The sequence below is a fragment of the Hypanus sabinus genome, chromosome 6 (assembly GCF_030144855.1).
Source record: "Hypanus sabinus isolate sHypSab1 chromosome 6, sHypSab1.hap1, whole genome shotgun sequence".
In the NCBI taxonomy this organism is placed as follows: Eukaryota; Metazoa; Chordata; class Chondrichthyes; order Myliobatiformes; family Dasyatidae; genus Hypanus; species Hypanus sabinus.
The window spans coordinates 177,460,736-177,482,822 of record NC_082711.1 but is presented as its reverse complement, the minus strand read 5'-3'; the positions used below and the strand labels follow the sequence as shown (position 1 = coordinate 177,482,822).

At 56.5% G+C, this 22,087-nt stretch overlaps 1 protein-coding gene across 1 annotated transcript in view; it reads left to right on the top strand.

Annotated features, from left to right (window-relative positions):
• LOC132396145 (pinopsin-like) overlaps positions 1 to 22,087 on the top strand; it is a 78,602-nt gene that overhangs the window by 2,839 nt on the left and 53,676 nt on the right. The window contains exon 3 of the mRNA XM_059973667.1: positions 1,277 to 1,422. Within this exon, the coding sequence (XP_059829650.1) occupies positions 1,277 to 1,422 (146 nt within the window). The remainder of the gene's footprint in view (positions 1 to 1,276; positions 1,423 to 22,087) is intronic.

Genomic DNA, 22,087 nt, shown 5'->3' with positions numbered 1-22,087 from the left:
AGAGTCCAAAGCTGTAGTCATCCTAAATGGAAATATCTGATGATTCCCTTCGAAGCTGCACACACAGAGTCGCTATCTTGGTTCACCTCTCTCCACGCTCTCCCACCAGTTCTCCTGTGATTCCAAATTTCCACTTGACCTTGACAATCCCCAGGGGGTGACCTTTTCTGTCAATGCCTCTGCCACCCACCAGCTGGGGCATCACTGAGCAGGGGATCCTAGACATTTAAATCATATGGACCTTACTGCATGCAAACAATTGAATATACAGTGGATTTTCTGTTAATTGAGCCATTGGTAATCAGGGCAGCAGTTTATTTGGGACACTACGCCACTTAATTGTGGCTTAGGAATTACGAAGATGAGAAAATCTGCAGATGCTGCAAATCGAAAGCTGCACACACAAAGTGCTGGAGGAACTCAGCAGGCTAGGCAGCACCTATGGAAAAGAGTAAACAATCGATGTTTCAGGCCGAGACTCTTCATCAGAACCATAGATGCTGCCTGGCCTGCTGAGTTTCTCCAGCATTTTGTGTGTGTTGCTCAGGAATAATGAAGAATTTGAAGCTATTGACTATCGTCTTGAATATTACAATGAAAATGAAGATCTGGAGGATGTGAATGTCAAAGGCATTGAATGAAGGCAGTCCATTATCTGCCCTAGGTGTCTGTGCTGATTGTGTTCATTTACAGTCAATCAAAAGAACACAGCAGCGTACACTGGATGAGTTCCTCTGACGATAACTATTAGGAACTAACACAAAGTTTTAAGGTTCTGTAGAGGTATTGATAGTGTTCTAATTGGTTCTCTATTTAATTTAAATACATAAATTGTTACTCAGTTTTTTTATACCTCTTAACTACTTCCATGAAATTTCAGCAAATTAGGGCAGCCAGTTAATTGGGCCAAAGTGTACTGGTCCTGATGTGTCCCAATTAACTAGAGTTAATGATGGGGGTTGATTATGGCCGCTGTCTGTAAGGAGTTTGTGCGCGGGTTTCTCCCGGGTGTTCTGGTTTTCCCCCACACTCCAGGAAGGCATATGGTGAGGGTTGGGGTTAGGAAGCTGTGGGCATGCTATGTTGGTGACAGAAGCATGGAGACATGTGGACTATCCCCAGCACGTGCTCAAACTGTGTTGGTTGTTGAATCAAACAATACATTTTACTGCATGCTTCAATGTACATCTGGCAAACAAAGATAATCTTAATTATTTTATCCACCCTGAAGCAACAGCTTCAGTTAACTAAGATGGTTTTCCTTTCTGGGCACCAGGACTGCGGACATCCTGCGGACCGAACTGGTACACGGGTGGGACCAACAACAACAGTTACGTGGTTGCCCTGTTCATCACCTGCTTCGTAATGCCCTTGAGCCTGATCATCTTCTCCTACACCAGCCTGCTGGTGGTCCTCCGAGCTGTGAGTTTGGTGAATTCTTCTGCTCCAGAGATAAACTTCTCTCCCAATCCTCTCTCCCACCACAAGGTAGATGGAAAACCGTAGTCTCCCTCCATCTCCTCTCATCCCCAGTCTCCACCGCACTGACGGGAGTCAGCGGCTTCCAATTTGCTGTCTCGGACCTGACAACGTGTGATGAGAGAAGGTGGAGGGAGATTCACTCGGTATCAATGTGTCTGACCCTGGGAGTGTGTGATAAGACAGGGTGGAGGGAGATTCACTCGTATCAACGTTCCCTCTAATATTTTTACAGCAGTGTAGTCCAACCATTGTTCTGAGCAAGGAATTTTTACATGGCCTGAAAACTGCAAGGCACTTTAATAAAACTTTATATAAAAGAAAACTCAGCTGTGCGGCAACAAAGGCTTTGTGCGTGGGAGCGTTTCAGTTACTGCACAGACACACACCTGCACAGTTTCTAGAGTAAAGTGCTCTGTGTCTGACCCCGGGAGTGTGTGATGGGACAGTGTGGAGGGAGATCCACTCTGTGTCTGACCCCGGGAGTGTGTGACGGGACGGTGTGGAGGGAGATTCACTCTGTGTCTGACCCCGGGAGTGTGTGATGGGACGGTGTGGAGGGAGATTCACTTTGTGTCTGACCCCGGGAGTGTGTGACGGGACGGTGTGGAGGGAGATTCACTCTGTGACTGACCCCGGGAGTGTGTGATGGGACGGTGTGGAGGGAGCTTCACTCTGTGTCTGACCCCGGGAGTGTGTGATGGGACGGTATGGAGGGAGATTCACTCTGTGTCTGACCCCTTTTTTTTATTACAAAATCCTTTATTACAAATATCAGTGCTATACAATATATACAAAACAGTGGCAAACACAATTACTGCACTACAAATAGACAATAGACATTACACCAGAATGTTGCCATCCCCATCCACGATGGCATTCACACCCCGCGGAGCCCAATGGTGTCGAAACTCCTCCAAGGCCGCTGTGGACTGCGCGTGTTCTTTTTCAATAGTTACCCAGGCACGAACATACCCCCTAAACATTGCCAGGCAGTCTGTCTGGGGAGATCCTCCCGCCACCCGTTTCCAAGACCCATGGATGGCGGATTTCGCCAGCCCCAGGAGCAAGTTGACTAGGACATCCTCATCCCTCCATGCCCCCTTCCTTACTGGATGACCATATATAAACAGGGTGGGACTAAAATGCAGCCAGAAGGCAAGAAGCAGCCCACGCAAATATGCAAAAAGAGGCTGCAGCCTCACACACTCCATGTACATGTGGTACACGGTCTCCTCCAGCCCGCAGAAGTGGCATGTAGGGTGGGAAGTCCATGTACAAACTGAAAAACTTATTGCAGGGCACTGCCCTATGCAGTACCCTCCAGCCGAGATCCCCCAGGTGCATGGGAAGAACCCCGGCATAAAGGGACTTCCAGTGGGGACCCTCCTCACCTCTGGGTGGAAGGACCTACCGCCATGGCGTGTCGGGACGGTGGACAAGGGCAAGGAAGTGGAGGATGTGGAGTAGCAGCCCATACAGATACCTCCTACTTGCATCCCTGAATGGGACTGTGGGTATCGATGAGAGACGGCTCAAGTTGTGTGGACACGGCTCCCGGAGAAGATTGCGGGGTCTGGGCCCGACCAGCAGCTCGACCTGAGTCGGTCCACACAACTGAGCCGCACCGACAGCCACTGAGGTAGGGCAAGGGTCGGCCAGGACCCCGCCCTCCGCCTGAGGAGGGGATTCCCGGCCTGAGGCGACCATGTTCCAGACTCTCAGTAGGTCCTGATAGAAGCCAGGCAGACTCCGCAAAGCAGTACGGCTGAAACCCGCCGGTGGTAGCCGCATGTCTTCATGAAGACAGCAGCCCCTCCGGAGGAAGAAAGTCGCCAACACGTGCCAACTGGGAGGGTGCTCGGTGTACAGGAATCTCTGCAGAGTCCTGAGGCGGAGAGCCGCCAGTCGCGTTCGGACGCACACCAGCGACTGTCCGCCCTCTCCCACTGGGAGACTCAAGACCACTGCAGAGACCCAGTGTTTCCTGTTGCCCCAGAAGAAGTCCACTAATTTCCTCTGCAGTCTTGCAACAAACGGGGCAGGAGGGGCCAAGGTGACCATCCGATACCACAACATGGAGGCCACCAGCTGGTTTATGACCACCACCCTGCCTCGATAGGAAAGCACCCTGAGAAGGCCTGACCAGCGCCCCAGACGGGCCATGACTTTCGTCTCCAGGTCCTGCCAGTTCACCAGCCAGGTCTCCCCAGAAGGACTCAGGTAGACTCCCAGATAGAGGAGACGCCTAGTACTCCACTCAAAAGCTCTCATCTCCTCCGGCAGGGAGTTCACCTGCCACTGACCCACTAAGAGTCCGGAACATTTCGCCCAGTTGATCCTGGCGGAGGATGCCGCCGAGAAAACGTCTTGGCACTCACGCATCTTCCGCAGGTCATTGGGATCTGTCATCATGAGGAGTACCAGGAGTGTGTGACGGGACGGTGTGGAGGGAGATTCACTCAGTGTCTGACCTTGAGAGTGTGTGATGGGACGGTGTGGAGGGAGTTTCACTCTGTGTCTGACCCCGGGAGTGTGTGATGGGACGGGAGGGAGATTCACTCTGTGTCTGACCCTGGGAGTATGTGATGGGACAATGTGGAGGGAGTTTCACTCAGTGTCTGACCCCGGGAGTGTGTGATGGGACGGTGTGGAGGGAGATTCACTCTGTGTCTGACCCCGGGAGAATGTGATGGGACGGTGTGGAGGGAGTTTCACTCTGTGTCTGATCCTGGGAGTGTGTGATGGGATGGTGTGGAGGGAGTTTCACTCTGTGTCTGACCCCGGGAGTGTGTGATGGGACGGTGTGGAGGGAGCTTCACTCTGTATCTGACCCCGGGGGTGTGTGATGGGACGGTGTGGAGGGAGCTTCGCTCTGTGTCTGAACCCAGGAGTGTGTGAGGGACGGTGCGGAGGGAGATTCACTCTGTGTCTGACCCCGGGAGTGTGTGATGGGACGGTGTGGAGGGAGTTTCACTCTGTGTCTGAACCCGGGAGTGTGTGATGGGACGGTGTGGAGGGAGATTCACTCTGTGTCTGACCCCGGGAGTGTGTGATGAGACGGTGTGGAGGGAGTTTCACTCTGTCTGACCCCGGGAATGAGTGATGGGACGGTGTGGAGGGAGATTCACTCTGTGTCTGACCCTGGGAGTGTGTGATGGGATGGTGAGGAGGGAGCTTCACTCTGTATCTGACCCCGGGAGTGTGTGATGGGATTGTGTGGAGGGAGTTTCACTCTGTATCTGACCCCGGGGGTATGTGATGAGACGGTGTGGAGGGAGTTTCACTCTGTGTCTGACCCCGGGAGTGTGTGATGGGACGGTGTGGAGGGAGTTCCTCTCTGTGTCTGACCCTGGGAGTGTGTGATGGGACGGTGTGGAGGGAGATTCACTCTGTGTCTGACCCCGGTAGTGTGTGATGGAACGGTGTGGAGGGAGTTTCACTCTGTGTCTGACCCCGGGAGTGTGCGATGGGACGGTGTGGAGGGAGATTCACTCTGTGTCTGACCCCGGGAGTGTGTGATGGGATTGTGTGGAGGGGGTTTCACTCTGTGTCTGACCCCACGAGTGTGTGATGGGACAGTGTGGAGGGAGTTTCACTCTGTGTCTGACCCCGGGAGTGTGTGATGGGACGGTGTGGAGGGAGCTTCACTCTGTGTCTTACCCCAGGAGTGTGTGATGAGAGAGTGTGGAGGGAGCTTCACTCTGTGTCTGACCCCGGGAATGAGTGATGGGATGGTGTGGAGGGAGATTCACTCTGTGTCTGACCCTGGGAGTGTGTGATGGGACGGTAAGGAGGGAGCTTCACTCTGTGTCTGACCCCGGGTGTGTGTGATGGGATTGTGTGGAGGGGGTTTCACTCTGTGTCTGACCCCGGGAGTGTGTGATGGGACAGTGTGGAGGGAGATTCACTCTGTGTCTGACCCCGGGAGTGTGTGATGGGATTGTGTGGAGGGAGTTTCACTCTGTGTCTGACCCCGGGAGTCTGTGATGGGACGGTGTGGAGGGAGCTTCACTCTGTATCTGACCCCGGGGGTGTGTGATGGGACGGTGTGGAGGGAGCTTCACTCTGTGTCTGACCCCAGGAGTGTGTGATGGGACGGTGTGGAGGGAGTTTCACTCTGTGTCTGACCCCAGGAGTGTGTGAGGGACGGTGTGGAGGGAGCTTCACTCTGTGTCTGACCCCGGGAGTGTGTGATGGGACGGTGTGCAGGGAGCTTCACTCTGTGTCTGACCATGGGAGTGTGTGATGGGACGGTGTGGAGGGAGATTCACTCTGTGTCTGACCATGGGAGAGTGTGATGGAACGGTGTGGAGGGAGATTCACTCTGTGTCTGACCCCGGGAGTGTGTGATGGGACGGTGTGGAGGGAGATTCACTCTGTGTCTGACCCCGGGAGTGTGTGATGGGACAGTGTGGAGGGAGCTTCACTCTGTATCTGACCCCGGGAGTGTGTGATGGGACAGTGTGGAGGGAGTTTCACTCTGTGTCTGACCCCGGGAGTGTGTGATGGGACGGTGTGGAGGGAGTTTCACTCTGTGTTTGACCCCGGGAGTGTGTGATGGGACGGTGTAGAGGGAGATTCACTCTGTGTCTGACCCCGGGAGTGTGTGATGGGACGGTGTGGAGGGAGTTTCACTCTGTGTCTGACCCCGGGAGTGTGTGATGGGATTGTGTGGAGGGAGTTTCACTCTGTGTTTGACCCCGGGAGTGTGTGATGGGACGGTGTGGAGGGAGATTCACTCTGTGTCTGATCCCGGGAGTGTGTGATGAGACGGTGTGGAGGGAGTTTCACTCTGTCTGACCCCGGGAATGAGTGATGGGACGGTGTGGAGGGAGATTCACTCTGTGTCTGACACTGGGAGTGTGTGATGGGATGGTGAGGAGGGAGCTTCACTCTGTGTCTGACCCCAGGAGTGTGTGATGGGACGGTGTGGAGGGAGTTCCTCTCTGTGTCTGACCCTGGGAGTGTGTGATGGGACAGTGTGGAGGGAGCTTCACTCTGTATCTGACTCCGGGAGTGTGTGATGGGACAGTGTGGAGGGAGTTTCACTCTGTGTCTGACCCCGGGAGTGTGTGATGGGACGGTGTGGAGGGAGTTTCACTCTGTGTTTGACCCCGGGAGTGTGTGATGGGACAGTGTAGAGGGAGATTCACTCTGTGTCTGACCCCGGGAGTGTGTGATGGGACGGTGTGGAGGGAGTTTCACTCTGTGTCTGACCCCGGGAGTGTGTGATGGGATTGTGTGGAGGGAGATTCACTCTGTGTCTGACCCCGGGAGTGTGTGATGAGACGGTGTGGAGGGAGTTTCACTCTGTCTGACCCCGGGAATGAGTGATGGGACGGTGTGGAGGGAGATTCACTCTGTGTCTGACCCTGGGAGTGTGTGATGGGATGGTGAGGAGGGAGCTTCACTCTGTATCTGACCCCGGGAGTGTGTGATGGGATTGTGTGGAGGGAGTTTCACTCTGTATCTGACCCCGGGGGTATGTGATGAGACGGTGTGGAGGGAGCTTCACTCTGTGTCTGACCCCAGGAGTGTGTGATGGGACGGTGTGGAGGGAGTTTCACTCTGTGTCTGACCCCGAGAGTGTGTGATGGGACGGTGTGGAGGGAGTTCCTCTCTGTGTCTGACCCTGGGAGTGTGTGATGGGACGGTGTGGAGGGAGATTCACTCTGTGTCTGACCCCGGTAGTGTGTGATGGAACGGTGTGGAGGGAGTTTCACTCTGTGTCTGACCCCGGGAGTGTGTGATGGGACGGTGTGGAGGGAGATTCACTCTGTGTCTGACCCCGGGAGTGTGTGATGGGATTGTGTGGAGGGGGTTTCACTCTGTGTCTGACCCCACGAGTGTGTGATGGGACAGTGTGGAGGGAGTTTCACTCTGTGTCTGACCCCGGGAGTGTGTGATGGGACGGTGTGGAGGGAGCTTCACTCTGTGTCTTACCCCAGGAGTGTGTGATGAGAGAGTGTGGAGGGAGCTTCACTCTGTGTCTGACTCCGGGAATGAGTGATGGGATGGTGTGGAGGGAGATTCACTCTGTGTCTGACCCTGGGAGTGTGTGATGGGACGGTAAGGAGGGAGCTTCACTCTGTGTCTGACCCCGGGTGTGTGTGATGGGATTGTGTGGAGGGGGTTTCACTCTGTGTCTGACCCCGGGAGTGTGTGATGGGACAGTGTGGAGGGAGATTCACTCTGTGTCTGACCCCGGGAGTGTGTGATGGGATTGTGTGGAGGGAGTTTCACTCTGTGTCTGACCCCGGGAGTCTGTGATGGGACGGTGTGGAGGGAGCTTCACTCTGTATCTGACCCCGGGGGTGTGTGATGGGACGGTGTGGAGGGAGCTTCACTCTGTGTCTGACCCCAGGAGTGTGTGATGGGACGGTGTGGAGGGAGTTTCACTCTGTGTCTGACCCCAGGAGTGTGTGAGGGACGGTGTGGAGGGAGCTTCACTCTGTGTCTGACCCCGGGAGTGTGTGATGGGACGGTGTGCAGGGAGCTTCACTCTGTGTCTGACCATGGGAGTGTGTGATGGGACGGTGTGGAGGGAGTTTCATTCTGTGTCTGACCCCGGGAGTGTGTGATGGGACGGTGTGGAGGGAGATTCACTCTGTGTCTTACCCCAGGAGTGTGTGATGAGAGAGTGTGGAGGGAGCTTCACTCTGTGTCTGACCCCGGGAATGAGTGATGGGATGGTGTGGAGGGAGATTCACTCTGTGTCTGACCCTGGGAGTGTGTGATGGGACGGTAAGGAGGGAGCTTCACTCTGTGTCTGACCCCGGGTGTGTGTGATGGGATTGTGTGGAGGGGGTTTCACTCTGTGTCTGACCCCGGGAGTGTGTGATGGGACAGTGTGGAGGGAGATTCACTCTGTGTCTGACCCCGGGAGTGTGTGATGGGATTGTGTGGAGGGAGTTTCACTCTGTGTCTGACCCCGGGAGTCTGTGATGGGACGGTGTGGAGGGAGCTTCACTCTGTATCTGACCCCGGGGGTGTGTGATGGGACGGTGTGGAGGGAGCTTCACTCTGTGTCTGACCCCAGGAGTGTGTGATGGGACGGTGTGGAGGGAGTTTCACTCTGTGTCTGACCCCAGGAGTGTGTGAGGGACGGTGTGGAGGGAGCTTCACTCTGTGTCTGACCCCGGGAGTGTGTGATGGGACGGTGTGCAGGGAGCTTCACTCTGTGTCTGACCATGGGAGTGTGTGATGGGACGGTGTGGAGGGAGTTTCATTCTGTGTCTGACCCCGGGAGTGTGTGATGGGACGGTGTGGAGGGAGATTCACTCTGTGTCTTACCCCAGGAGTGTGTGATGAGAGAGTGTGGAGGGAGCTTCACTCTGTGTCTGACCCCGGGAATGAGTGATGGGATGGTGTGGAGGGAGATTCACTCTGTGTCTGACCCCGGGAGTGTGTGATGGGACGGTGTGGAGGGAGCTTCGCTCTGTGTCTGAACCCAGGAGTGTGTGAGGGACGGTGCGGAGGGAGATTCACTCTGTGTCTGACCCCGGGAGTGTGTGATGGGACGGTGTGGAGGGAGTTTCACTCTGTGTCTGAACCCGGGAGTGTGTGATGGGACGGTGTGGAGGGAGATTCACTCTGTGTCTGACCCCGGGAGTGTGTGATGAGACGGTGTGGAGGGAGTTTCACTCTGTCTGACCGCGGGAATGAGTGATGGGACGGTGTGGAGGGAGATTCACTCTGTGTCTGACCCTGGGAGTGTGTGATGGGATGGTGAGGAGGGAGCTTCACTCTGTATCTGACCCCGGGAGTGTGTGATGGGATTGTGTGGAGGGAGTTTCACTCTGTATCTGACCCCGGGGGTATGTGATGAGACGGTGTGGAGGGAGTTTCACTCTGTGTCTGACCCCGGGAGTGTGTGATGGGACGGTGTGGAGGGAGTTCCTCTCTGTGTCTGACCCTGGGAGTGTGTGATGGGACGGTGTGGAGGGAGATTCACTCTGTGTCTGACCCCGGTAGTGTGTGATGGAACGGTGTGGAGGGAGTTTCACTCTGTGTCTGACCCCGGGAGTGTGCGATGGGACGGTGTGGAGGGAGATTCACTCTGTGTCTGACCCCGGGAGTGTGTGATGGGATTGTGTGGAGGGGGTTTCACTCTGTGTCTGACCCCACGAGTGTGTGATGGGACAGTGTGGAGGGAGTTTCACTCTGTGTCTGACCCCGGGAGTGTGTGATGGGACGGTGTGGAGGGAGCTTCACTCTGTGTCTTACCCCAGGAGTGTGTGATGAGAGAGTGTGGAGGGAGCTTCACTCTGTGTCTGACCCCGGGAATGAGTGATGGGATGGTGTGGAGGGAGATTCACTCTGTGTCTGACCCCAGGAGTGTGTGATGGGACGGTGTGGAGGGAGTTTCACTCTGTGTCTGACCCCAGGAGTGTGTGAGGGACGGTGTGGAGGGAGCTTCACTCTGTGTCTGACCCCGGGAGTGTGTGATGGGACGGTGTGCAGGGAGCTTCACTCTGTGTCTGACCATGGGAGTGTGTGATGGGACGGTGTGGAGGGAGATTCACTCTGTGTCTGACCATGGGAGAGTGTGATGGAACGGTGTGGAGGGAGATTCACTCTGTGTCTGACCCCGGGAGTGTGTGATGGGACGGTGTGGAGGGAGATTCACTCTGTGTCTGACCCCGGGAGTGTGTGATGGGACAGTGTGGAGGGAGCTTCACTCTGTATCTGACCCCGGGAGTGTGTGATGGGACAGTGTGGAGGGAGTTTCACTCTGTGTCTGACCCCGGGAGTGTGTGATGGGACGGTGTGGAGGGAGTTTCACTCTGTGTTTGACCCCGGGAGTGTGTGATGGGACGGTGTAGAGGGAGATTCACTCTGTGTCTGACCCCGGGAGTGTGTGATGGGACGGTGTGGAGGGAGTTTCACTCTGTGTCTGACCCCGGGAGTGTGTGATGGGATTGTGTGGAGGGAGTTTCACTCTGTGTTTGACCCCGGGAGTGTGTGATGGGACGGTGTGGAGGGAGATTCACTCTGTGTCTGATCCCGGGAGTGTGTGATGAGACGGTGTGGAGGGAGTTTCACTCTGTCTGACCCCGGGAATGAGTGATGGGACGGTGTGGAGGGAGATTCACTCTGTGTCTGACACTGGGAGTGTGTGATGGGATGGTGAGGAGGGAGCTTCACTCTGTGTCTGACCCCAGGAGTGTGTGATGGGACGGTGTGGAGGGAGTTCCTCTCTGTGTCTGACCCTGGGAGTGTGTGATGGGACAGTGTGGAGGGAGCTTCACTCTGTATCTGACTCCGGGAGTGTGTGATGGGACAGTGTGGAGGGAGTTTCACTCTGTGTCTGACCCCGGGAGTGTGTGATGGGACGGTGTGGAGGGAGTTTCACTCTGTGTTTGACCCCGGGAGTGTGTGATGGGACAGTGTAGAGGGAGATTCACTCTGTGTCTGACCCCGGGAGTGTGTGATGGGACGGTGTGGAGGGAGTTTCACTCTGTGTCTGACCCCGGGAGTGTGTGATGGGATTGTGTGGAGGGAGATTCACTCTGTGTCTGACCCCGGGAGTGTGTGATGAGACGGTGTGGAGGGAGTTTCACTCTGTCTGACCCCGGGAATGAGTGATGGGACGGTGTGGAGGGAGATTCACTCTGTGTCTGACCCTGGGAGTGTGTGATGGGATGGTGAGGAGGGAGCTTCACTCTGTATCTGACCCCGGGAGTGTGTGATGGGATTGTGTGGAGGGAGTTTCACTCTGTATCTGACCCCGGGGGTATGTGATGAGACGGTGTGGAGGGAGCTTCACTCTGTGTCTGACCCCAGGAGTGTGTGATGGGACGGTGTGGAGGGAGTTTCACTCTGTGTCTGACCCCGAGAGTGTGTGATGGGACGGTGTGGAGGGAGTTCCTCTCTGTGTCTGACCCTGGGAGTGTGTGATGGGACGGTGTGGAGGGAGATTCACTCTGTGTCTGACCCCGGTAGTGTGTGATGGAACGGTGTGGAGGGAGTTTCACTCTGTGTCTGACCCCGGGAGTGTGTGATGGGACGGTGTGGAGGGAGATTCACTCTGTGTCTGACCCCGGGAGTGTGTGATGGGATTGTGTGGAGGGGGTTTCACTCTGTGTCTGACCCCACGAGTGTGTGATGGGACAGTGTGGAGGGAGTTTCACTCTGTGTCTGACCCCGGGAGTGTGAGATGGGACGGTGTGGAGGGAGCTTCACTCTGTGTCTTACCCCAGGAGTGTGTGATGAGAGAGTGTGGAGGGAGCTTCACTCTGTGTCTGACTCCGGGAATGAGTGATGGGATGGTGTGGAGGGAGATTCACTCTGTGTCTGACCCTGGGAGTGTGTGATGGGACGGTAAGGAGGGAGCTTCACTCTGTGTCTGACCCCGGGTGTGTGTGATGGGATTGTGTGGAGGGGGTTTCACTCTGTGTCTGACCCCGGGAGTGTGTGATGGGACAGTGTGGAGGGAGATTCACTCTGTGTCTGACCCCGGGAGTGTGTGATGGGATTGTGTGGAGGGAGTTTCACTCTGTGTCTGACCCCGGGAGTCTGTGATGGGACGGTGTGGAGGGAGCTTCACTCTGTATCTGACCCCGGGGGTGTGTTATGGGACGGTGTGGAGGGAGCTTCACTCTGTGTCTGACCCCAGGAGTGTGTGATGGGACGGTGTGGAGGGAGTTTCACTCTGTGTCTGACCCCAGGAGTGTGTGAGGGACGGTGTGGAGGGAGCTTCACTCTGTGTCTGACCCCGGGAGTGTGTGATGGGACGGTGTGCAGGGAGCTTCACTCTGTGTCTGACCATGGGAGTGTGTGATGGGACGGTGTGGAGGGAGTTTCATTCTGTGTCTGACCCCGGGAGTGTGTGATGGGACGGTGTGGAGGGAGATTCACTCTGTGTCTTACCCCAGGAGTGTGTGATGAGAGAGTGTGGAGGGAGCTTCACTCTGTGTCTGACCCCGGGAATGAGTGATGGGATGGTGTGGAGGGAGATTCACTCTGTGTCTGACCCTGGGAGTGTGTGATGGGACGGTAAGGAGGGAGCTTCACTCTGTGTCTGACCCCGGGTGTGTGTGATGGGATTGTGTGGAGGGGGTTTCACTCTGTGTCTGACCCCGGGAGTGTGTGATGGGACGGTGTGGAGGGAGATTCACTCTGTGTCTGACCCCGGGAGTGTGTGATGGGATTGTGTGGAGGGAGTTTCACTCTGTGTCTGACCCCGGGAGTCTGTGATGGGACGGTGTGGAGGGAGCTTCACTCTGTATCTGACCCCGGGGGTGTGTGATGGGACGGTGTGGAGGGAGCTTCACTCTGTGTCTGACCCCAGGAGTGTGTGATGGGACGGTGTGGAGGGAGTTTCACTCTGTGTCTGACCCCAGGAGTGTGTGAGGGACGGTGTGGAGGGAGCTTCACTCTGTGTCTGACCCCGGTAGTGTGTGATGGGACGGTTGTGCAGGGAGCTTCACTCTGTGTCTGACCATGGGAGTGTGTGATGGGACGGTGTGGAGGGAGATTCACTCTGTGTCTGACCATGGGAGAGTGTGATGGAACGGTGTGGAGGGAGATTCACTCTGTGTCTGACCCCGGGAGTGTGTGATGGGACGGTGTGGAGGGAGATTCACTCTGTGTCTGACCCCGGGAGTGTGTGATGGGACAGTGTGGAGGGAGCTTCACTCTGTATCTGACCCCGGGAGTGTGTGATGGGACAGTGTGGAGGGAGTTTCACTCTGTGTCTGACCCCGGGAGTGTGTGATGGGACGGTGTGGAGGGAGTTTCACTCTGTGTTTGACCCCGGGAGTGTGTGATGGGACGGTGTGGAGGGAGATTCACTCTGTGTCTGACCCCGGGAGTGTGTGATGGGACAGTGTGGAGGGAGCTTCACTCTGTATCTGACCCCGGGAGTGTGTGATGGGACAGTGTGGAGGGAGTTTCACTCTGTGTCTGACCCCGGGAGTGTGTGATGGGACGGTGTGGAGGGAGTTTCACTCTGTGTTTGACCCCGGGAGTGTGTGATGGGACGGTGTAGAGGGAGATTCACTCTGTGTCTGACCCCGGGAGTGTGTGATGGGACGGTGTGGAGGGAGTTTCACTCTGTGTCTGACCCCGGGAGTGTGTGATGGGATTGTGTGGAGGGAGTTTCACTCTGTGTTTGACCCCGGGAGTGTGTGATGGGACGGTGTGGAGGGAGATTCACTCTGTGTCTGATCCCGGGAGTGTGTGATGAGACGGTGTGGAGGGAGTTTCACTCTGTCTGACCCCGGGAATGAGTGATGGGACGGTGTGGAGGGAGATTCACTCTGTGTCTGACACTGGGAGTGTGTGATGGGATGGTGAGGAGGGAGCTTCACTCTGTGTCTGACCCCAGGAGTGTGTGATGGGACGGTGTGGAGGGAGTTCCTCTCTGTGTCTGACCCTGGGAGTGTGTGATGGGACAGTGTGGAGGGAGCTTCACTCTGTATCTGACTCCGGGAGTGTGTGATGGGACAGTGTGGAGGGAGTTTCACTCTGTGTCTGACCCCGGGAGTGTGTGATGGGACGGTGTGGAGGGAGTTTCACTCGGTGTTTGACCCCGGGAGTGTGTGATGGGACAGTGTAGAGGGAGATTCACTCTGTGTCTGACCCCGGGAGTGTGTGATGGGACGGTGTGGAGGGAGTTTCACTCTGTGTCTGACCCCGGGAGTGTGTGATGGGATTGTGTGGAGGGAGATTCACTCTGTGTCTGACCCCGGGAGTGTGTGATGAGACGGTGTGGAGGGAGTTTCACTCTGTCTGACCCCGGGAATGAGTGATGGGACGGTGTGGAGGGAGATTCACTCTGTGTCTGACCCTGGGATTGTGTGATGGGATGGTGAGGAGGGAGCTTCACTCTGTATCTGACCCCGGGAGTGTGTGATGGGATTGTGTGGAGGGAGTTTCACTCTGTATCTGACCCCGGGGGTATGTGATGAGACGGTGTGGAGGGAGCTTCACTCTGTGTCTGACCCCAGGAGTGTGTGATGGGACGGTGTGGAGGGAGTTTCACTCTGTGTCTGACCCCGAGAGTGTGTGATGGGACGGTGTGGAGGGAGTTCCTCTCTGTGTCTGACCCTGGGAGTGTGTGATGGGACGGTGTGGAGGGAGATTCACTCTGTGTCTGACCCCGGTAGTGTGTGATGGAACGGTGTGGAGGGAGTTTCACTCTGTGTCTGACCCCGGGAGTGTGTGATGGGACGGTGTGGAGGGAGATTCACTCTGTGTCTGACCCCGGGAGTGTGTGATGGGATTGTGTGGAGGGGGTTTCACTCTGTGTCTGACCCCACGAGTGTGTGATGGGACAGTGTGGAGGGAGTTTCACTCTGTGTCTGACCCCGGGAGTGTGTGATGGGACGGTGTGGAGGGAGCTTCACTCTGTGTCTTACCCCAGGAGTGTGTGATGAGAGAGTGTGGAGGGAGCTTCACTCTGTGTCTGACTCCGGGAATGAGTGATGGGATGGTGTGGAGGGAGATTCACTCTGTGTCTGACCCTGGGAGTGTGTGATGGGACGGTAAGGAGGGAGCTTCACTCTGTGTCTGACCCCGGGTGTGTGTGATGGGATTGTGTGGAGGGGGTTTCACTCTGTGTCTGACCCCGGGAGTGTGTGATGGGACAGTGTGGAGGGAGATTCACTCTGTGTCTGACCCCGGGAGTGTGTGATGGGATTGTGTGGAGGGAGTTTCACTCTGTGTCTGACCCCGGGAGTCTGTGATGGGACGGTGTGGAGGGAGCTTCACTCTGTATCTGACCCCGGGGGTGTGTGATGGGACGGTGTGGAGGGAGCTTCACTCTGTGTCTGACCCCAGGAGTGTGTGATGGGACGGTGTGGAGGGAGTTTCACTCTGTGTCTGACCCCAGGAGTGTGTGAGGGACGGTGTGGAGGGAGCTTCACTCTGTGTCTGACCCCGGGAGTGTGTGATGGGACGGTGTGCAGGGAGCTTCACTCTGTGTCTGACCATGGGAGTGTGTGATGGGACGGTGTGGAGGGAGTTTCATTCTGTGTCTGACCCCGGGAGTGTGTGATGGGACGGTGTGGAGGGAGATTCACTCTGTGTCTTACCCCAGGAGTGTGTGATGAGAGAGTGTGGAGGGAGCTTCACTCTGTGTCTGACCCCGGGAATGAGTGATGGGATGGTGTGGAGGGAGATTCACTCTGTGTCTGACCCTGGGAGTGTGTGATGGGACGGTAAGGAGGGAGCTTCACTCTGTGTCTGACCCCGGGTGTGTGTGATGGGATTGTGTGGAGGGGGTTTCACTCTGTGTCTGACCCCGGGAGTGTGTGATGGGACAGTGTGGAGGGAGATTCACTCTGTGTCTGACCCCGGGAGTGTGTGATGGGATTGTGTGGAGGGAGTTTCACTCTGTGTCTGACCCCGGGAGTCTGTGATGGGACGGTGTGGAGGGAGCTTCACTCTGTATCTGACCCCGGGGGTGTGTGATGGGACGGTGTGGAGGGAGCTTCACTCTGTGTCTGACCCCAGGAGTGTGTGATGGGACGGTGTGGAGGGAGTTTCACTCTGTGTCTGACCCCAGGAGTGTGTGAGGGACGGTGTGGAGGGAGCTTCACTCTGTGTCTGACCCCGGTAGTGTGTGATGGGACGGTGTGCAGGGAGCTTCACTCTGTGTCTGACCATGGGAGTGTGTGATGGGACGGTGTGGAGGGAGATTCACTCTGTGTCTGACCATGGGAGAGTGTGATGGAACGGTGTGGAGGGAGATTCACTCTGTGTCTGACCCCGGGAGTGTGTGATGGGACGGTGTGGAGGGAGATTCACTCTGTGTCTGACCCCGGGAGTGTGTGATGGGACAGTGTGGAGGGAGCTTCACTCTGTATCTGACCCCGGGAGTGTGTGATGGGACGGTGTGGAGGGAGTTTCACTCTGTGTTTGACCCCGGGAGTGTGTGATGGGACGGTGTAGAGGGAGATTCACTCTGTGTCTGACCCCGGGAGTGTGTGATGGGACGGTGTGGAGGGAGTTTCACTCTGTGTCTGACCCCGGGAGTGTGTGATGGGATTGTGTGGAGGGAGTTTCACTCTGTGTTTGACCCCGGGAGTGTGTGATGGGACGGTGTGGAAGGAGATTCACTCTGTGTCTGACCCCGGGAGTGTGTGATGAGACGGTGTGGAGGGAGTTTCACTCTGTCTGACCCCGGGAATGAGTGATGGGACGGTGTGGAGGGAGATTCACTCTGTGTCTGACACTGGGAGTGTGTGATGGGATGGTGAGGAGGGAGCTTCACTCTGTGTCTGACCCCAGGAGTGTGTGATGGGACGGTGTGGAGGGAGTTCCTCTCTGTGTCTGACCCTGGGAGTGTGTGATGGGACAGTGTGGAGGGAGCTTCACTCTGTATCTGACCCCGGGAGTGTGTGATGGGACAGTGTGGAGGGAGTTTCACTCTGTGTCTGACCCCGGGAGTGTGTGATGGGACGGTGTGGAGGGAGTTTCACTCTGTGTTTGACCCCGGGAGTGTGTGATGGGACAGTGTAGAGGGAGATTCACTCTGTGTCTGACCCCGGGAGTGTGTGATGGGACGGTGTGGAGGGAGTTTCACTCTGTGTCTGACCCCGGGAGTGTGTGATGGGATTGTGTGGAGGGAGTTTCACTCTGTGTTTGACCCCTGGAGTGTGTGATGGGACGGTGTGGAGGGAGCTTCACTCTGTGTCTGACCCCAGGAGTGTGTGATGGGACGGTGTGGAGGGAGATTCACTCTGTGTCTGACCCCGGGAGTGTGTGATGAGACGGTGTGGAGGGAGTTTCACTCTGTCTGACCCCGGGAATGAGTGATGGGACGGTGTGGAGGGAGATTCACTCTGTGTCTGACCCTGGGAGTGTGTGATGGGATGGTGAGGAGGGAGCTTCACTCTGTATCTGACCCCGGGAGTGTGTGATGGGATTGTGTGGAGGGAGTTTCACTCTGTATCTGACCCCGGGGGTATGTGATGAGACGGTGTGGAGGGAGCTTCACTCTGTGTCTGACCCCAGGAGTGTGTGATGGGACGGTGTGGAGGGAGTTTCACTCTGTGTCTGACCCCGAGAGTGTGTGATGGGACGGTGTGGAGGGAGTTCCTCTCTGTGTCTGACCCTGGGAGTGTGTGATGGGACGGTGTGGAGGGAGATTCACTCTGTGTCTGACCCCGGTAGTGTGTGATGGAACGGTGTGGAGGGAGTTTCACTCTGTGTCTGACCCCGGGAGTGTGTGATGGGACGGTGTGGAGGGAGATTCACTCTGTGTCTGACCCCGGGAGTGTGTGATGGGATTGTGTGGAGGGGGTTTCACTCTGTGTCTGACCCCACGAGTGTGTGATGGGACAGTGTGGAGGGAGTTTCACTCTGTGTCTGACCCCGGGAGTGTGTGATGGGACGGTGTGGAGGGAGCTTCACTCTGTGTCTTACCCCAGGAGTGTGTGATGAGAGAGTGTGGAGGGAGATTCACTCTGTGTCTGACCCCGGGAATGAGTGATGGGATGGTGTGGAGGGAGATTCACTCTGTGTCTGACCCTGGGAGTGTGTGATGGGACGGTAAGGAGAGAGCTTCACTCTGTGTCTGACCCCGGGTGTGTGTGATGGGATTGTGTGGAGGGGGTTTCACTCTGTGTCTGACCCCGGGAGTGTGTGATGGGACAGTGTGGAGGGAGATTCACTCTGTGTCTGACCCCGGGAGTGTGTGATGGGATTGTGTGGAGGGAGTTTCACTCTGTGTCTGACCCCGGGAGTCTGTGATGGGACGGTGTGGAGGGAGCTTCACTCTGTATCTGACCCCGGGGGTGTGTGATGGGACGGTGTGGAGGGAGCTTCACTCTGTGTCTGACCACAGGAGTGTGTGATGGGACGGTGTGGAGGGAGTTTCACTCTGTGTCTGACCCCAGGAGTGTGTGAGGGACGGTGTGGAGGGAGCTTCACTCTGTGTCTGACCCCGGGAGTGTGTGATGGGACGGTGTGCAGGGAGCTTCACTCTGTGTCTGACCATGGGAGTGTGTGATGGGACGGTGTGGAGGGAGCTTCACTCTGTGTCTGACCATGGGAGAGTGTGATGGAACGGTGTGGAGGGAGATTCACTCTGTGTCTGACCATGGGAGAGTGTGATGGGATGGTGTGGAGGGAGATTCACTCTGTGTCTGACCCTGGGAGTGTGTGATGGGATGGTGAGGAGGGAGCTTCACTCTGTATCTGACCCCGGGAGTGTGTGATGGGATTGTGTGGAGGGAGTTTCACTCTGTATCTGACCCCGGGGGTATGTGATGAGACGGTGTGGAGGGAGCTTCACTCTGTGTCTGACCCCAGGAGTGTGTGATGGGACGGTGTGGAGGGAGTTTCACTCTGTGTCTGACCCCGAGAGTGTGTGATGGGACGGTGTGCAGGGAGTTCCTCTTTGTGTCTGACCCTGGGAGTGTGTGATGGGACGGTGTGGAGGGAGATTCACTCTGTGTCTGACCCCGGTAGTGTGTGATGGAACGGTGTGGAGGGAGTTTCACTCTGTGTCTGACCCCGGGAGTGTGTGTTGGGACGGTGCGGAGGGAGATTCACTCTGTGTCTGACCCCGGGAGTGTGTGATGGGATTGTGTGGAGGGGGTTTCACTCTGTGTCTGACCCCGCGAGTGTGTGATGGGACAGTCTGGAGGGAGATTCACTCTGTGTCTGACCCCGGGAGTGTGTGATGGGATTGTGTGGAGGGAGTTTCACTCTGTGTCTGACCCCGGGAGAGTGTGATGGGACGGTGTGGAGGGAGCTTCACACTGTGTCTGACCATGGGAGAGTGTGATGGAACGGTGTGGAGGGAGATTCACTCTGTGTCTGACCCCGGGAGTGTGTGATGGGACGGTGTGGAGGGAGATTCACTCTGTGTCTGACCCCGGGAGTGTGTGATGGGACAGTGTGGAGGGAGTTTCACTCTGTGTCTGACCCCGGGAGTGTGTGATGGGACGGTGTGGAGGGAGATTCACTCTGTGTCTGACCCCGGGAGTATGTGATGGGACGGTGTGGAGGGAGTTTCACTCTGTGTCTGATCCTGGGAGTGTGTGATGGGATTGTGTGGAGGGAGTTTCACTCTGTGTCTGACCCCGGGAGTCTGTGATGGGACGGTGTGGAGGGAGCTTCACTCTGTATCTGACCCCGGGGGTGTGTGATGGGACGGTGTGGAGGGAGCTTCACTCTGTGTCTGACCCCAGGAGTGTGTGATGGGACGGTGTGGAGGGAGTTTCACTCTGTGTCTGACCCCAGGAGTGTGTGAGGGACGGTGTGGAGGGAGCTTCACTCTGTGTCTGACCCCGGTAGTGTGTGATGGGACGGTGTGCAGGGAGCTTCACTCTGTGTCTGACCATGGGAGTGTGTGATGGGACGGTGTGGAGGGAGATTCACTCTGTGTCTGACCATGGGAGAGTGTGATGGAACGGTGTGGAGGGAGATTCACTCTGTGTCTGACCCCGGGAGTGTGTGATGGGACGGTGTGGAGGGAGATTCACTCTGTGTCTGACCCCGGGAGTGTGTGATGGGACAGTGTGGAGGGAGCTTCACTCTGTATCTGACCCCGGGAGTGTGTGATGGGACGGTGTGGAGGGAGTTTCACTCTGTGTTTGACCCCGGGAGTGTGTGATGGGACGGTGTAGAGGGAGATTCACTCTGTGTCTGACCCCGGGAGTGTGTGATGGGACGGTGTGGAGGGAGTTTCACTCTGTGTCTGACCCCGGGAGTGTGTGATGGGATTGTGTGGAGGGAGTTTCACTCTGTGTTTGACCCCGGGAGTGTGTGATGGGACGGTGTGGAAGGAGATTCACTCTGTGTCTGACCCCGGGAGTGTGTGATGAGACGGTGTGGAGGGAGTTTCACTCTGTCTGACCCCGGGAATGAGTGATGGGACGGTGTGGAGGGAGATTCACTCTGTGTCTGACACTGGGAGTGTGTGATGGGATGGTGAGGAGGGAGCTTCACTCTGTGTCTGACCCCAGGAGTGTGTGATGGGACGGTGTGGAGGGAGTTCCTCTCTGTGTCTGACCCTGGGAGTGTGTGATGGGACAGTGTGGAGGGAGCTTCACTCTGTATCTGACCCCGGGAGTGTGTGATGGGACAGTGTGGAGGGAGTTTCACTCTGTGTCTGACCCCGGGAGTGTGTGATGGGACGGTGTGGAGGGAGTTTCACTCTGTGTTTGACCCCGGGAGTGTGTGATGGGACAGTGTAGAGGGAGATTCACTCTGTGTCTGACCCCGGGAGTGTGTGATGGGACGGTGTGGAGGGAGTTTCACTCTGTGTCTGACCCCGGGAGTGTGTGATGGGATTGTGTGGAGGGAGTTTCACTCTGTGTTTGACCCCTGGAGTGTGTGATGGGACGGTGTGGAGGGAGCTTCACTCTGTGTCTGACCCCAGGAGTGTGTGATGGGACGGTGTGGAGGGAGATTCACTCTGTGTCTGACCCCGGGAGTGTGTGATGAGACGGTGTGGAGGGAGTTTCACTCTGTCTGACCCCGGGAATGAGTGATGGGACGGTGTGGAGGGAGATTCACTCTGTGTCTGACCCTGGGAGTGTGTGATGGGATGGTGAGGAGGGAGCTTCACTCTGTATCTGACCCCGGGAGTGTGTGATGGGATTGTGTGGAGGGAGTTTCACTCTGTATCTGACCCCGGGGGTATGTGATGAGACGGTGTGGAGGGAGCTTCACTCTGTGTCTGACCCCAGGAGTGTGTGATGGGACGGTGTGGAGGGAGTTTCACTCTGTGTCTGACCCCGAGAGTGTGTGATGGGACGGTGTGGAGGGAGTTCCTCTCTGTGTCTGACCCTGGGAGTGTGTGATGGGACGGTGTGGAGGGAGATTCACTCTGTGTCTGACCCCGGTAGTGTGTGATGGAACGGTGTGGAGGGAGTTTCACTCTGTGTCTGACCCCGGGAGTGTGTGATGGGACGGTGTGGAGGGAGATTCACTCTGTGTCTGACCCCGGGAGTGTGTGATGGGATTGTGTGGAGGGGGTTTCACTCTGTGTCTGACCCCACGAGTGTGTGATGGGACAGTGTGGAGGGAGTTTCACTCTGTGTCTGACCCCGGGAGTGTGTGATGGGACGGTGTGGAGGGAGCTTCACTCTGTGTCTTACCCCAGGAGTGTGTGATGAGAGAGTGTGGAGGGAGATTCACTCTGTGTCTGACCCCGGGAATGAGTGATGGGATGGTGTGGAGGGAGATTCACTCTGTGTCTGACCCTGGGAGTGTGTGATGGGACGGTAAGGAGAGAGCTTCACTCTGTGTCTGACCCCGGGTGTGTGTGATGGGATTGTGTGGAGGGGGTTTCACTCTGTGTCTGACCCCGGGAGTGTGTGATGGGACAGTGTGGAGGGAGATTCACTCTGTGTCTGACCCCGGGAGTGTGTGATGGGATTGTGTGGAGGGAGTTTCACTCTGTGTCTGACCCCGGGAGTCTGTGATGGGACGGTGTGGAGGGAGCTTCACTCTGTATCTGACCCCGGGGGTGTGTGATGGGACGGTGTGGAGGGAGCTTCACTCTGTGTCTGACCACAGGAGTGTGTGATGGGACGGTGTGGAGGGAGTTTCACTCTGTGTCTGACCCCAGGAGTGTGTGAGGGACGGTGTGGAGGGAGCTTCACTCTGTGTCTGACCCCGGGAGTGTGTGATGGGACGGTGT